Here is a 14,574-nt window from a genome sequence, read left to right as displayed (position 1 = left end):
GTCAAAGAAAAGAGGCAGAAGAGAGGGAAGAAATGGTGAAGAGGGCTGAAAGGAGAGGAAATGAAGGGAGAAAAACTGAAGAAGGGCCAGAAGGATGAGATAAGAGGAAAGAAGACTGAAAGGGAAGAGGAGAAATAGAAGAAGGATGACATGATGAGAGAAGCAGGAGAGGGAAGAGATAGTGAAGAAAGAACTGAAGGGAGAGGAAAGGGAAGAGGAGAAAAGCTGAAGAAGGGACAGAAGGATGAGACAAGAGGAAAGGGATAGAGAGGAAAGGAGAAATAGAAGAAAGATGACATGATGAAAAAAGACTGAAGGGAGAACTAAGGGGGAATGTAAGAAATGGGAGAAATATGACATGATGAGAGAAGGCTGGAGGAAGAGTGGGGAGAAGAGGAGAAAGGGAAGAGGGATAATATGATAAAAGAAGACTGGAGGGAGAGGTGAAGGGGAAGATGAGAGGACAGAGGAGAGAAGATTAAAAAGAAAAAGGAGGGAGATGAGAGAACAGAAGAAAAAGGAAAGAGTGAGGGGAAGAGAAGAGAGAAAGAAGAGAAGTACTGAGAGAAGGAGGAAAGAAGGGTGAGAGGGAAAGGAAAGGGAGAAAGTCACTGAAGAAACCAGGTTCCAGATAAGGTCACTCTGTACCTTTGAACCAGGAAAGATCCCCCCCCCCCCAGCCCTCTTATACTCCCTTCTGGTAGAGGTGGTAACAGGGCTGAGGTGGACGTACCTTTGTGGTTGAAGTCGTAGATGTAGTCAGGACAGGGCACGGCCACCACCTTGCCTGGCACTCCGGCAGGCCAGCACAGAATGTTATCCCACTCGGGTAGGCAGAAGCCATCTGTGGGGGCATAGATACCATTGGAGACCCACACGGCCGGACAGAGGGACTGACGTCCAGAGGCCCTTCAGTGGGTGACAGAGCTGCTTGCGTGCCTTACCCAAAGTCAAATAATGTAGTTTGGGTTTCATCCTCATCCCACCCCTCACCTGTGGCTTAATTCAGAATCTCAGAATGTCAGAGCTAGAAGGGACCTAAAGACACGGAATACTGGAGTTGCAATGGATTTTAGAACATGACATGGCACAGGTGAAAGGGCCCTCAGAATAAAAGGCTGTTTAGGACAGGAAGGGACCTCAACACACAGGATCTAGATTGTCAGAGCCAGAAAGGACCTTAGAATAAGAACAGTTAATGCTTTAAGGTTTGCAAAGCGATTTACAAATATCTCATTTTATCCTCCCAACAACCTTGGGGAGTAGAGGCTTTTATTATTTCTATTTTATGGATGAGGAAACAGACACAGAGAGGAACTTGCTCAGTCAGAGAGTAAGAGACTGGGTTTGAACTTGGATATTGCTGAATTCAAGTCCAATTCTCTATTCATTATATCAACTAGCTCCAAAGAGCATAGGGTATCAAGTATATAAGGGACATGAGAATCTAGAGCCCAGAACGCTGGAGCTGAAAGGGACCTTAGAACCCAGAATGTTAAAACAGAAGGAGCCTCATTTTACAACTGTCTCATTTTACAAATTAGGAAAACTGAGATTGATGGGGCTATGAGGTGACTTACAGGGTCACACAGGGGGTTTTTGTAGATCTAGGACTAGAATCCAAGTCTCCCAGATTCTAGTCCAGGGCTCATTCCTCCAGTACAAACACTTCCCCTCAACCCATTCAGAGACCTGAAGAGTAGTCCCTCAAATCCCTTCTCTTCCACTTTTCTTGGCAACTTTTCTATCCCTTGCCAGCCTGGCTCTCAGGGAGTTACCACGAAAAGCAAGACATCCTAGAAATTAATGTACACTTAAGTTGACGGCCGAGAGTTGTTCAAGTGAATTAGACTTCCTTCTCAAGGGCCCCCGTGTAGCTAGAATAGTGACTTCTATTTCTAATGGCATGTTAAGGACTTATAAAGAGCTTCTTTTGTTGTCACTGAGGTAGGTTGGGCAAATATTATTCCCATTTTACAGATGATAAAGTACCATGCTCAGGGTTCTATTGCTGTAAGTAGCAGAGCCATAACTCCAGTCAATTTCCTTGTTGCGGACCACCTGGCTGCCCTGCCTCTGCAGGAAGTCACCTGGTTGCCCTGCCTCTGCAGGAAGTGACCTGGCTGGGAGAAAGGAATCAGGGTTCCAGCCCAGGCTAAGCTCTTTGCTGTGCAGTTTTGTATAAGTCCTTTCCTTTTCTGAGACTGTTTCCTCAGTTTCTACCAAGTGGTAAAGAAGACATCCATAAGAAAGTTGTGATGAAATGAGCGCTGGACGGGAAAGTTCCTATGATGAGTAATAAGCCATCGTTATTATTTTCCTAAGGGACCCTAGAGAAGGGGATGCCTTAGCCCAAGAAAAGGAAATGCTAATGGTGGGCATTCAGGCACTGGGCCAGGCAGATGAGGGAGATTCTTTTGGGTCAGAGGTCTCCCTGGAGAACTTCCCGCAGCCCAGAGTAGATAGTTGCCTTTTCCTACCTGTATCAAGGCTGATCACGTTACAAAACTGCAGTGTGACCTCAAGTGGCTCATGAACCCATCATCTTGCTTGCTCCATTTCTTTTGGGGAGAGTCCTCCCACCCCAGGAATTGCCTCTGACCCCTCTCCTAGCCATTTCCAATTTTTCCTTCTCCTTCCCACCACAGGATACTAACCACTGGATTGTTCCCCCCTCCTGCCCCCCCCCCCCAACCTGGAAAGAGGCCTTCACAGCCGGCCCCCATGAAAAGGGACTCTGTCCCAGACCTGGTCCATCCTCTTGGCCACATCCCTTCCCAAGGCTCCCCCCAACTCCTGCTTCCCAAATACCTTATGCCACAATACCCCCTTGTCTCCTTGATACCCCCCCCCAAACCTTGGCCTGTAGGGGGAGAGTATGTGAGGGATCCTGTGGCCTGGGGAGGGGGCCAGGAGGATGGGAAGCTACCCCAGGTAACCACTGTTCCACAGATGTGGCTGCAGCTGGAATCTAGCTCCAAAAGTCCAGTAGGCACCAAATGATTATGAGTTCTGCTTTCTCTATGTCATCTCTCCCTCACCTGTCTTGTTCTTTTCTTTTCCCCCATCTTCCTCCCACTCTTTTCCATTCTTTTTTCTTCTTCTCTTCCTTCCTTCCTTTTTTCTTCCTTCCTTCCTTCCTTCCTTTCCTCCTTCCTCCTTTCTTCCATCTTCTCTCTTTTTCCTTCTCTTTCCTCTCTTTCTTTGCTGCCTTCTTTCTTTCTTTTCTCTTTCCCCTATCTTTTGCTTTCTCACCTATTTTCCTCATTTTCTCTTTCTCCCCCTTACAGCTTTTACTTAGCCTCTCTCTCCTTATCTCTTTATATTGACTTCTTTCCCTCTCTCCTTTCTGCTTTTTTCTCCCACATTTCTTGCTTTCCTCACTTTTTCTTCAACCCAAATTTGCATTTTTTAGGGTTCCTGGCTGTGATCTCCCCCTTCTCCCAGTCTGTTTTCTTTGGATTGTGGGTAGAAGGGAGGGAACTGCCTTGGCTGGGAACAGGGCTTCCTCAGCCCTTTCCCACTCTCCTCCCCCTGGAACTGTGTCCCCTTCTGGGCTTTTTCTTTTTTCCAACCCAGGTCAAAATTTCCCTAGCTGTCCTTCATGGTCTCAGTGCTGTTCTTCTACCTCTTTCTAATCTAAGATTTCTTCCAAGGAGGCTTTCAGAATTAATCCCATGAAGAGTGGCCACACTTCTAACTTCTGAAGACTGATTCTCTTCCCCTTCCTTGTTCCTAAATGCGCAGATCCTTGAAATGCATTTAAAATCAATGCTTCTGTTGAATATTTGTGTTTTGATCTTATTCAGACAAATCTGTTTATCTGGTCTCTATGCTATTTCCTTTCCCTCTTCCCCTATCTGTGTGGGGACTAAGTCTGTGTCCCTGTTCTGCCAGGTTACTTAGACTGAATCCTGACTCTGAGACTGTGTGACTTCAAGGAAGTAAGTTGGGGCTCAGTGTCCCCATCTATAAACCAAGAGGGTTGAGGTCAATGATTGCCAAGCTGCCTTTTATCTCTAAAAATTTAACAGGTCTGTGAAGCTCTCTCTTCACCTTCTCTGTTTCCTTAACTTTTTTCTGTCCTTTGGAGCTTAAGTATCATCTCTTTCAAGAAGTCTTCCCTGGGGATTTCTGGGAGTCCCCATTCTGATCCTTTCTTATCCCATGGAGCCTGATGGCTTCCACCAATGCCTTCAGCCTCCTTTACTTAGAACATATTTATTCACCTATTTTAAAGCAAATCTAGGAAAACACTAAATTCTCCATCTTAGGATTTTAGATCTGTGAGAGACCTTAAAAGATCATGTAAACAGAACACATTTTACAAAAGGGGAAATGAAGATCCAAGGGAGGGTACTAACAAGACAACAGACCTCGAGTTAGGCAGAATAGGCAGAAAAGGAAGAGTCAATACCTGAGTGCCCCAGTATGAAGCTTTCCCAAAGTCTCTTTGCCTACCTGCCTCAAAGAGACAGTGGCCATTGGGAGTTGTATTGTACCTTGCAGCCGGCTCCCTTCAGCTTCCCCAGCCTCCTCTGCCTGGGAATAAAGTTTTTCTGCAGGTTTCTCCTTCTTTGTCTTTCCAGACCTTGACATCCAGTCTTTGGCTGATTCAGCAAGTTCTGGCAGATAAATGAGAGGGGTGATTATTCTGCACAAAGACTCTAACTGGATTCCACCTCCCTCTACTGAAAACCCCACTGCGCTCCATCCATTTAATCGACATAGGACTACCTTCCCAAAGGCAAAGGGTTGCACAAGATGACCCCATAGCACTTTGGAGAAGTGAGTCCTATTTGCTGAGTGTAATCCTATTTGCTGATTGATACTCTCGAAGGGTGGGTCATTAAGCATTATGGTTGTAGAAGGCCTTCTGGTTAGTTGCAAAGCGATGGGGATGGAATGAAAAGCTAAAGTAAACGAGGCAATGATGAGGTCAACCAAATTTCTGTGTCAAAAAGATAAAGTGTCATTTAAAAAAAGAAACTATTTAGACTGCTTGAGCACACAATTATTTTAATTAAACCGAATCCTGACAACAAGGAAGGAGCTAAATAGTGAAAGTAAAGGGAAGGAAGAAAAGGTTAAAGAGAAAAGTGAAGTTAGAGACTGTGTCTATCATCAAGAATGGAGGGAGCTTCTGTAGAGGTGTAATGCAAAAAAAGGGTGAAGAGGATTCCAGGAATGGGTTCTAGAACATACCTGAAGAGTTTTTCCTTATTCCCCAACCTCCAGATCCTCAATTATGAGGGCATGGGGATGGGGAGGGGCAGATGTGTTTCATGTCAATTCAATCCCAGTGCATCAGAAATAAGTCTTGCTCTCAGATGGTTGTCAAATAAAAAAATTGGCCCCGTACCTCTGTGGAAGGGACTCCTTAACCAAGACGACTGCTCCCAGAAGGGTCTGTACCCAGGGATGCTTAAGGTTCTCTTTCCCCACCCCTCTGCATGGAAGATTCCCAGTGTCTCTCCTGCTTGGAAAGGACTTCCTCACATCTGACTCAAATCCTTCTCACTGCAGTGTCAAGTCTGGTTCCTCTTGCTGGGCCTCCAATATCTGGAAACCATTGGGATGGCTGGGATGCCGTTGGATTGGCTAGAGCCTGGCCACAAAGGGAAGCAGGAGGGGGAAGAGAGGGATTGGGAGAGGAGGAGAGAAGGGAAGAGAAGAGGTAAAAGGAAGGGAGGGGAAGAAAGAAAGAGGGATAGAGGAATAGGGAGAGAGAAGGAGAGAGGTAGGGAAGAAAAAGAGAGACACAGAGACAGAGAGATAAAAAGAGAAAGAGAGAGGGAAAGAGAGAAGGAGAGAGAGAGGAGGGAGTGGGGGAGAGAGGGAGGGGGGGAGGGACGCACACAGGGAGAGTCTGTCTAGACGGGCTTGTAGTATTTTTAAGCTTCTATTATTGTTCCTTCTTTCCTTCTGCCTTGGGCCAGGTGGGGAACACATTAAAATCAGCAGGGGGGAGAGGGGTGGGTGTTTCAGGGAATCCCTGAGTAGTTGTTTTGGGGGAGGGACAAAAGAGAGTTGAGGAGGACATTTGGAAAGGGAAGAAGATGGGTAAAAAGTGCAGCAGCGGGCGGACTGGCTAGGATAGGAATGAGAGGAGGAGGGCCTTTGGTTGGAAACCGTATTTGTAGAAGAACTGAGGAAACTGGAGTGGGTGGGGAAGGAGGAAAATAGGGGGAGGAGTGTGAGGTAAGGAAGAGAGAGAAAGATAGACAAAAATAAAGAGCAAAGAACAGAAACACACAAGGCCAGAAGGAGGGAGAGGAAGGCACCCGAAGAGATTTGTCTGTGTGTAGGGCTCATATGTGTCAAGATGTGTCTTGCTGTGGGTTTGTGTGTTCAGTCAAGATGATGATCTGCCGCTGAGAAGTCATGGTGGAAGAGGAGAGAGTCAAGGATCCATCTCTGAATAACAAGTTTCCCGGCCCCAGACTGATCCCTGACTCCAGCCCTTGACCTTGGTCAAAGATAGAGTGCTGACAGTCAGTCCCTCCTAAGCCATTGACTTCGTCCCATTGACTCTTGGAGCCGGACATCTTTCTTAGAGCATTTCCCTTCTCTCACAACTTAACATCCACATCCCTCCCATTGGAACCTCGGTAAAGGGAGGAAGAGGGAAGAAAAAGGAGAGGTAGCCAGGGAAGGAGCTAGATCTGCTGGAGCCCAACCCAGCCATCATACATGAACTTCATCTTAACTTCATTTTAGGATAATCTCCATAACCCATCTGCAACAGAATAGATCCAAGATCCTACTGTAGGAAAGGAGAATCTTAGTGCTTACCATATACTGTCAAGTTAAGATTACCCTGAAAGTAGAGACTGGTACTGTCTCCCCCCAAGACCAGGGCTCCCTTAGGGTAAAAGTTGTGCTCTCTCTTCATACTTAGGGTTCATTTTGAGCTTCCCCTCAGTAGGGGAGAGACTCCCAGAGAATGAGAGATTTGTCTCTTCCACTGACCAGGGGCTCCCTGAACATTATAAAAACTGAAAGAATGATTAATTCTTGGCTGGACAGCCGAGACTCAGGGAGAAAACCCTACAGCTAGAGTGAGCCACAAGCCTCCCATAATGGAAAATGCATTCTTGCTGTGGAAGTGTCTCACCTTCAGGCGACAGGGACATTGGGACATTCTGACTGTCCCCATTACCTTCTACTACCTCCTCCCCAACCAATTCTTGGGGGACTGGGGATGGAGGAGAAGAAATAATTGTGTCTGTCTTCTGTTTGGTGGCTTGGCCACCACTAATAATATTAGAGAGACATGAACTGGTGGTTTTAATGGTGCTTAATTAGCCCCAATCACTGCTTCCTGGAATTGTAGTCTGGAGCCCTTAGGGAGCAGAGAAAGGGGAGGGGAAGAAGAGTTAAACGGACTGGAGCTCAAGAGGGGAGCAGCCACTCTGGGAGCCCTTGTCTGAGGGAAGAGACAAAGCCTTTCCCCACAGGAACCTCTGGACTGAAAGGGAAGATTAGGCTCCTGTCTTCAGGGATCCCTTGCTAGAAGTTACTGATTTGGGATGAGATTCAGCCCATCTAGGATAGCGGATGTTTGTACTAAAGTTAATGAAGGACAAGGTTTTCAAATTATCAGCAGTTCACTGAGTGTGAAGACAGGAAGACAATCTTTTGATGCTTATTTGGAGGGGCTACGGAGGACAAATCTAGGGCCAAGTATGTAGAAGTTATGGGGAGGCTGATTTCAGCTCAGTGTATACACAGCAGCCTAACAAAGTGATGAGAGTATACTGAGCTGCTTTCCGAGGTGCTAAGCTCCCTGTCAAAGGAAGACTCCAAGTAAAAGCGGAAGGATCTCTTTCTCACAGAATCTATAAAGGTGATTCCCATACTGGGTTGACCTAAATCCCTATGATTCCTTCTGGAATCTTTTAAGATGCTAAGATTCTAGATTCCACTGTCCAGGAATAGACTTACTTGGCTGCAGGAAAGGGTCCCAGCAACAGTATGAAATGGAAATATCCTTGCCAAGTCTGGGGGGGTCTTTCCATGGAACTGGATTCCAGTGCCATCCTCCCCAGGGACTTACTACCAGAAGACCTGAGAGTGAGTTTCTGCTCTGCACCTACAAGATGTGCAGCTATGGCCAAAGTGCTCACATCCTCGTTTCTCAGTTTTCTCAACTGTAATATGGGATAAATAATATTCTATGCCTCCTCCATCAACCATTGAAAGTATGCAGCCTAGAGCAGCTAGATGCCACAGTGGATAAAGCACTGGTCCTGGAGTCAGGAGGACCTGGGTTCAAATCTGGTCTCAGACACAACACAACAACCAAATACAATGCACAAACAGGCACACACTTATATGCAACTCTCCCTACCTACAACTAAATATGCAACCATATAACATGCACACAGAAGAATAATGAGGGAGAGATGCCCTGAACAGGCTTCAAGTCCTGTCCCATCCCACTAAAGGCAGGGATCTGGAGGGGGACTGAAGAGAGAAAGTCCAGGCTGGGAAGGGGCTTCTCCTTTTGCTTTCTTTCTCCTCCCTCCCATTCAGCAGCCTCAGAAGTGAGACACACAGGGAAAGAGCTAGTCTCATCATGGATTCTAAAGTAAGGGAAATCTGATGTCACGCTGCATGCTGGGAAACTCTTAACTCACCAGAGACCCTGAGGACCTCCTTCACTCGCTGCTCACACTGGGCTTGGGCATTGCGCAGAAGGATGATCTGCTCCTCCTTGGTTATGACATCATCGGCATCCACCTGTGGCAAGGAAGGAGAAAGAAGAGTGGGTTAGGTTAGATCGCAGGCAGGGTTTCTGAGTAGAGAAGGAGCAGATCCCTTCTCTGGTGTTTACTGATGACTCCCTGCTCTCTCCCTTCTTCAGCAGACAGTTTCTGTAGAGCTTTCAAAGCCTCTATGGTTTGGGAGGCTTGTTATAATGGAATTAGTCTTGAGTCAGAAAACACGGTTCAGGTCCTAGCTTTGACACATCACTGTATGAACTTGGCAATCCCTGTCACTCCTAAGAGCCTTAGTTTTCTTGCCTGTCAAATGAGAAACAGAATTGCAGTAGTAGCCTAAATGATCCTCAAGATCCCTTCCGGCTCTATTCATTATGTTTCATTTTCTAAGGCTCCGTCGTAATTTTTTTTCTATTCTGTGGTATTACCTTTCTGTGTTAAATTAAAAATGTTAAATTTAGAGAAGGGAATAAACATTTATATAGCACCTACTGTGTACCAGACATTGTGCTAATGCTTTACAAAATAGTATTTCAATGTTTAGAAGAACTGCACATGTTTAACCTATATTGGGGCGAGGGGAGAGATAGGGAAGGAAGGAGGGAGAGAAATTGGAATACATTGTTTTGCAAGTATGAATATTGAAAACTATCTTTGCATTTATTTTGAAAAATAAAAAGCTATTATAAAATAAAATGTTATTTCACTCGATCCTCACAATAATCTTGGGAGGGTCAATTTACAATTGAGGAAATTGAGATAAACAGAGGCCAAATGACTTATCTAGGATTATAAAGCTAGTAAATGTCTAAGGCTTCATTTGAATTCAGGTGGTCCCGACTTTAGCCCCAAGTCACTATCCACTGAGCTATTTAGGTTTAATTTCTGACTTTTACCACCTATTAACTGGAAAGCCTTAGGCCAATATTTTCTCCTTTCTGAGCCTCAATTTCCCTCTGTGTAAAATAAAGGGAGTTGGATTAAAGCTTTCTTGACCTGAGGTCCATGTAATTTTTAAAATTAAAATTATTTTGGTGATTTTCAATTTGTAATCTGTTTTATGCATTTAACAACATTATTCAGAGAAGAATTACCTAGCCTTTACCAGATTACACAAGGGGTCCAGGACACAAAAAATGTTAAGAACCATAGTCTCTAGAAGTCTTTATTTTCAATAACTAGGTGACATCGACACTCTAAGGCTTACAGTAACTGGATAAGAGGTAAATGCAAAGAAGATTATCTCCATTTTAGAGGAGGAAAATGTTTAGAAAAAGATAAAATTGTCAAACTAGATGACCTCTAAATGTTCAATGATTATATATTCTATGACTTATCCAAGATCATATATAGCTAACATCTTGGTCTTCTGACTCTTATGCAGACATTTCCCCACTATCTCATGATAACCCTACTGTCTTTCAAATGTGCCTTAAGGAGTCTAAGGGAGGGAGAGGGAAAAATCTCCCTCTGTTCTATTATTGGCAATCAATCCTGGAGGACTCCTCTGGATAGCCTCCCAATTCTTTCTATCCATTTCCCCAAGAGGCATCAAGGTTGTGCAATAGGTAAAATATTGGATTTGGAGTCAAGAAGACTTGCAGGAGAGCAATGTAAATCAGGTCATTACAATTAGAAACTACAGAAAGCTCATTCTTAAGGAGTCCAGACTTATTTATTGTTGCAGACTTTGCAAGGAAATAGAAACTGTTCAGCCTATCATGGCTGGTTTCAAAAGTGTAGTTTTACTAATTAGCTACCTAGCAAGACTCTCAAAATTCAGGAACTTATATAATTCACCAGGGGCTCTACTTCCTTTTCTTTCTGAACTAATACAACTCTACTGCAAATGTCAATCTCAAATTAGCCTTGAGAAATCTCCATATAAACTACTGAAACTGAAGTATAATCAGAGACAAAATGATCTCTCCTAAATCTCTTCAAATATGATACTAAGCCAAAGAAATTTCAAAATCAGCTTCGTTTAATAGATGCTGCTATGATGAAAAAGAATAATCTCCAAACTACGTGAAGTAAAGAGTTCTCAAAATACAGAGATCTAATCTTCAAACCCATGAGGGACTGGGACGAGGAAAATATCAAACATGTCCATAATACTATCTACTGCTGGAGAGATCCCAAGGATGCTTTCAGCTTTTCTAGTACTGTGTCCTAGTACTTTTATTCAAGTATTTTAAAAATTCAATCACTTTTATCTACTTATGCAACAGTCCCATAGCTAAATAATAATAACTAACATTTATATAGAGTGTTAAGGTTTGTAAAGTACCTTATAAATATCTCATTTGATCTTCCTAACAATCCTGGAAAGTAGCTAGCATTATTATCTCAGCTTAAGAGATGAGGAAACTGAGGCAGACCAGAGTTAAATAACTTGCTCTGGGGTACAGTTGTATAGATATCTGAGGCTAGATTTGAACTCAGTTCTTCCTGGGTCCTCCAGTGCTCTATCCATTTAACCACATATAGAAGAATAATGGCAGAATAGCACCTTGTTCCAGGATTATTTCTGTCTGAGCTCCTTTGTACACAAAGATGGATGGAAATCATAGTGTTAGCTGATATCTGTGAATTTCAAAGTTGATACAGTATTTTGTCTATGGTCATCTCATTGAATCCTCACAAAACCCCTGTAAGATTGATAATCTAGATATCGTTGTTGTTGTTCAGTCTTGGATGCCTCTATTTACTGGGGGAGGTGGATGTTGAGGAGTGAGTGGAATGGAGGGTTGATGGGGCTGAGAGGAATGATAAGCAGGACAAGGAAGTTTCAACGTTAGATAATAACAGACCATCTCTATTCCTTCACTCCTCAGGGTAGTCCTGAGTTCCTCATGACCCTTTGCTGAAGACTATATGTGTAGCTAGGTGGCTCAGTGGAAGGAGCACTTTCTGGAATTGCTTTCCTTATTTTGCTACTTACTGTCAATGTGAACTTGGGCAGGATCTCTAGTTACCTTCCCTCCTAAAAAATAAAGTCATGGGACCAGATGACCTCTAAGTCCTATGACCTCCAGCTCTGATGATCTAAGATGAGACTATGAAGGAGCCCAAATTCCTGCCAGCTTTCATCTCTGGTCTCTATGTTCACTATCTCCTCCCACATTCTCCTTGCCCTCATTCCCTGGAGGAGCCTAGTTCCTGTCCAGCCCCAGCAGACATCCAACGATCAGGAAAGAGACTCTTTCAGCCCAAGGGGATCCAATCCCTAAAGCCTGGGGACATTCCATTCATTTCCTTGGCCCCTCCCTGAGAAACTGGTGACAGTCACTATGGTTCCAGAGAAACCCTGGAAACCAGGGACAAAGTGCTACACATATGTTGTTGTTTAGTTATTTCAGTAGCGTCCAAATCTTAGTGACCCCATTTGGAGTTTTCTTGGCAGGGAAACTAAGTAGTTTGCCATTTCCTTCTCCAGTTCATTTTACAGAGGAGGAAACTGAGGCAAACAGGCTAAAATGGCTTGCCCAGGGTCACACAGCTAGTGAAAGTTCGAAGTCCACATTCGAACTCACAGCTCCAAGTCCAATGTTCCATGTACTGAGCCACCTAGCCACCCACAGTCTTTGGCAAAGGTCGTGGGAACTTCAGGGCTATCCTGAGGAGTGACAGAATAGGGATGGTCTGAGGTTTGGTTGTTTTTTATCTATCTTTAGATCTTTCTTGTTTCCCCTTATCATTCTCTTCCTTGGATTGGATATTTAAATATCCAATAATTAAATAAAGAAACAAATTAAATAAATAAATAATTAAAAATCCAATAATGAAAATATTAGTTATTTAAAGACCAGTTGGGTTGGATATTTAAATTTAAATCCAGGAGCTGGATATTTAAAGATCATTTGGATCAAATGGTTTCTGTTCTACGATTGTTCTAAGGTTCCTTCTAACTCTGATATTCTGTATTCTAAAGGCTTTCCCAAGCTCTAACATTCTATGTTCTAAGAGTCTTCTCAGTGGGTAGATGGGTAACAAACGTTTATTAAGCACTTCCTATCTGTGAAGCACAGTTAAGTGCCTAGAAGCAAAAAGAACAGTTCCCACCCTCAAAGAGCTTACATTCTGCAGTTCTAACATTCTCTGTGTCTAAGAAGGATGACCTGAAGGTGACAGCATGACAAGCCAATGAGGGATCTATTTGGAGGCTTGTGTGTGAAGAGTATTTCTGGTGCCTTTACATTATACTACTCTCTCTGCTGGTGTCTTTCCATATCAAAAAACAATGAAGCCATCCAGCTGTGGGAACAGGCCAGAGTGATACATTCACAGCATTTTCTCTAGTTTAGAACCTCAACATAATTTCCCCTTCCCTCCCCTCTTCCTGGACCAATGATCTCATTTTAAGTGGAGAGAGTGTATCACCCTACATGAGATTCAGAGAACTACATCATCTAACAAAATTGAAAGGAAAGTCATATTTGTAGTCTGACCTGAGTAATCCTCCTCTAGGAGAAGTTAGGACTGGGGCTCTGGAAACCTGTCTTCATTCATTTGACTCACAATCTTGGGAACCAAAGGGTTAATGCTGCTGCCTGTTAATATTCCAGAGCTTCCCCTCACCAAGGCCCCAGATCTCACACCTGTCATGAAACCCCTTTCTCTGGCTCTTCAGATGACCTGAGGGCATGGGAAAAGGAGGTCTAAAATGTAGGGCAGACAGCTGGCTAGAAGGTCAAGTCCAGACTCAAAATCTTCTGGGTAGCCAATAATAATGACAAAATTAGTTGTTGCCATTGTCTTTTTCCTCTTCTTCTCTTCAGATAAAATTTTCTCATCTTGTTTGATGGAGTTTAGATAGAAGCAATCCTGGACTTAGCAGCTATCTTGCTATTATTATTTCTTTCTACTCAATGTGCTGAAGACTATTATATAAGTGGATAAAATAGCTGCTTTTTGTAAATGAATAAATATATTTGAATGTCAGGCCATCCTTGTGGAAAACATCTTTTGTAAAATTCAGTAGCAGTCAGTATTATGAGAATGGTATGTACCTCATCCTGTTCCCATAACAGGATGATTTTCTTACACCCTGTCTCTATATTTTGAAAATGTTTTATTTCATGACATTTGGATGTCATGTATATTTTGGATGGAGACAACTATCAAAAGTATTTTTTAAACCTATTAGGTTCTGGTAACAATACTATGATAATGATCTGGTTTCAATACACTCTAGTGATTGAGTTCTCCAGGTAATTTGAGATCTTTATTTCTAGAATGCAGATTAGTATCCCAGTCAGTCTAGGATTATATAGTTCTAGCCACCAGATTATCTTGCTAGATATGACAGCCCTAAATATTTACAGTTTTCAATGGAGTTGCGCAGAATCTGCTATTTCTTTGAATCATCTTCATTGATCACCAAGTTTGTACTCCTTAAACATAATCCTTCTATAATTTCGTTGACAATGATCTGGTCCTGAATTACCAGCATAAACCCCTCTTTCCATAAACAACTTTGCAGGACTCAGTCATTGGTTATATACTTCATGTCAACCTGCTGTTGGCTTAGTGCATGTGGGTATTACTCCGATTCCACTCTTGGAGCTCAGCCATTTCATAGGCTTCTTCCTGAGGTAAACTACTTCTGGCTACATTCAGCAAATCTTGTGGTATGCACCTGTTATTAACATTTACTATTGCTATGTGAAGTGATAACTGCTTATTCGAAATGTATTTCTGTAAGTTTTTAATCTGTTTGCAATATGCTCTAAGAATGTCTATCAATCTTCTTCCTTTACACAAGGAAGCATTAAGAAAACTATAGTTATATAGTTTTGGAATGTAAATTCAATCCAAGCCAATCCTATCCAAATCAAATCAAACA

The 14,574-nt window shown here is 43.2% G+C and overlaps 1 protein-coding gene across 1 annotated transcript in view; it reads right to left on the bottom strand.

Annotated features, from left to right (window-relative positions):
* Positions 1-14,574, bottom strand: part of PTH1R (parathyroid hormone 1 receptor) — a 59,922-nt gene that overhangs the window by 22,957 nt on the left and 22,391 nt on the right. The window contains exons 3-5 of the mRNA XM_023497997.2: positions 8,643-8,745; positions 4,503-4,625; positions 734-844 (exon numbers count right to left, since the gene is read on the bottom strand). Coding sequence (XP_023353765.2) covers positions 734-844; positions 4,503-4,625; positions 8,643-8,745 — 337 coding nt within the window. The remainder of the gene's footprint in view (positions 1-733; positions 845-4,502; positions 4,626-8,642; positions 8,746-14,574) is intronic.

Source organism: Sarcophilus harrisii, chromosome 1, assembly GCF_902635505.1.
Source record: "Sarcophilus harrisii chromosome 1, mSarHar1.11, whole genome shotgun sequence".
Classification (NCBI taxonomy): domain Eukaryota; kingdom Metazoa; phylum Chordata; class Mammalia; order Dasyuromorphia; family Dasyuridae; genus Sarcophilus; species Sarcophilus harrisii.
This window is presented reverse-complemented; position numbering and strand designations above follow the sequence as displayed.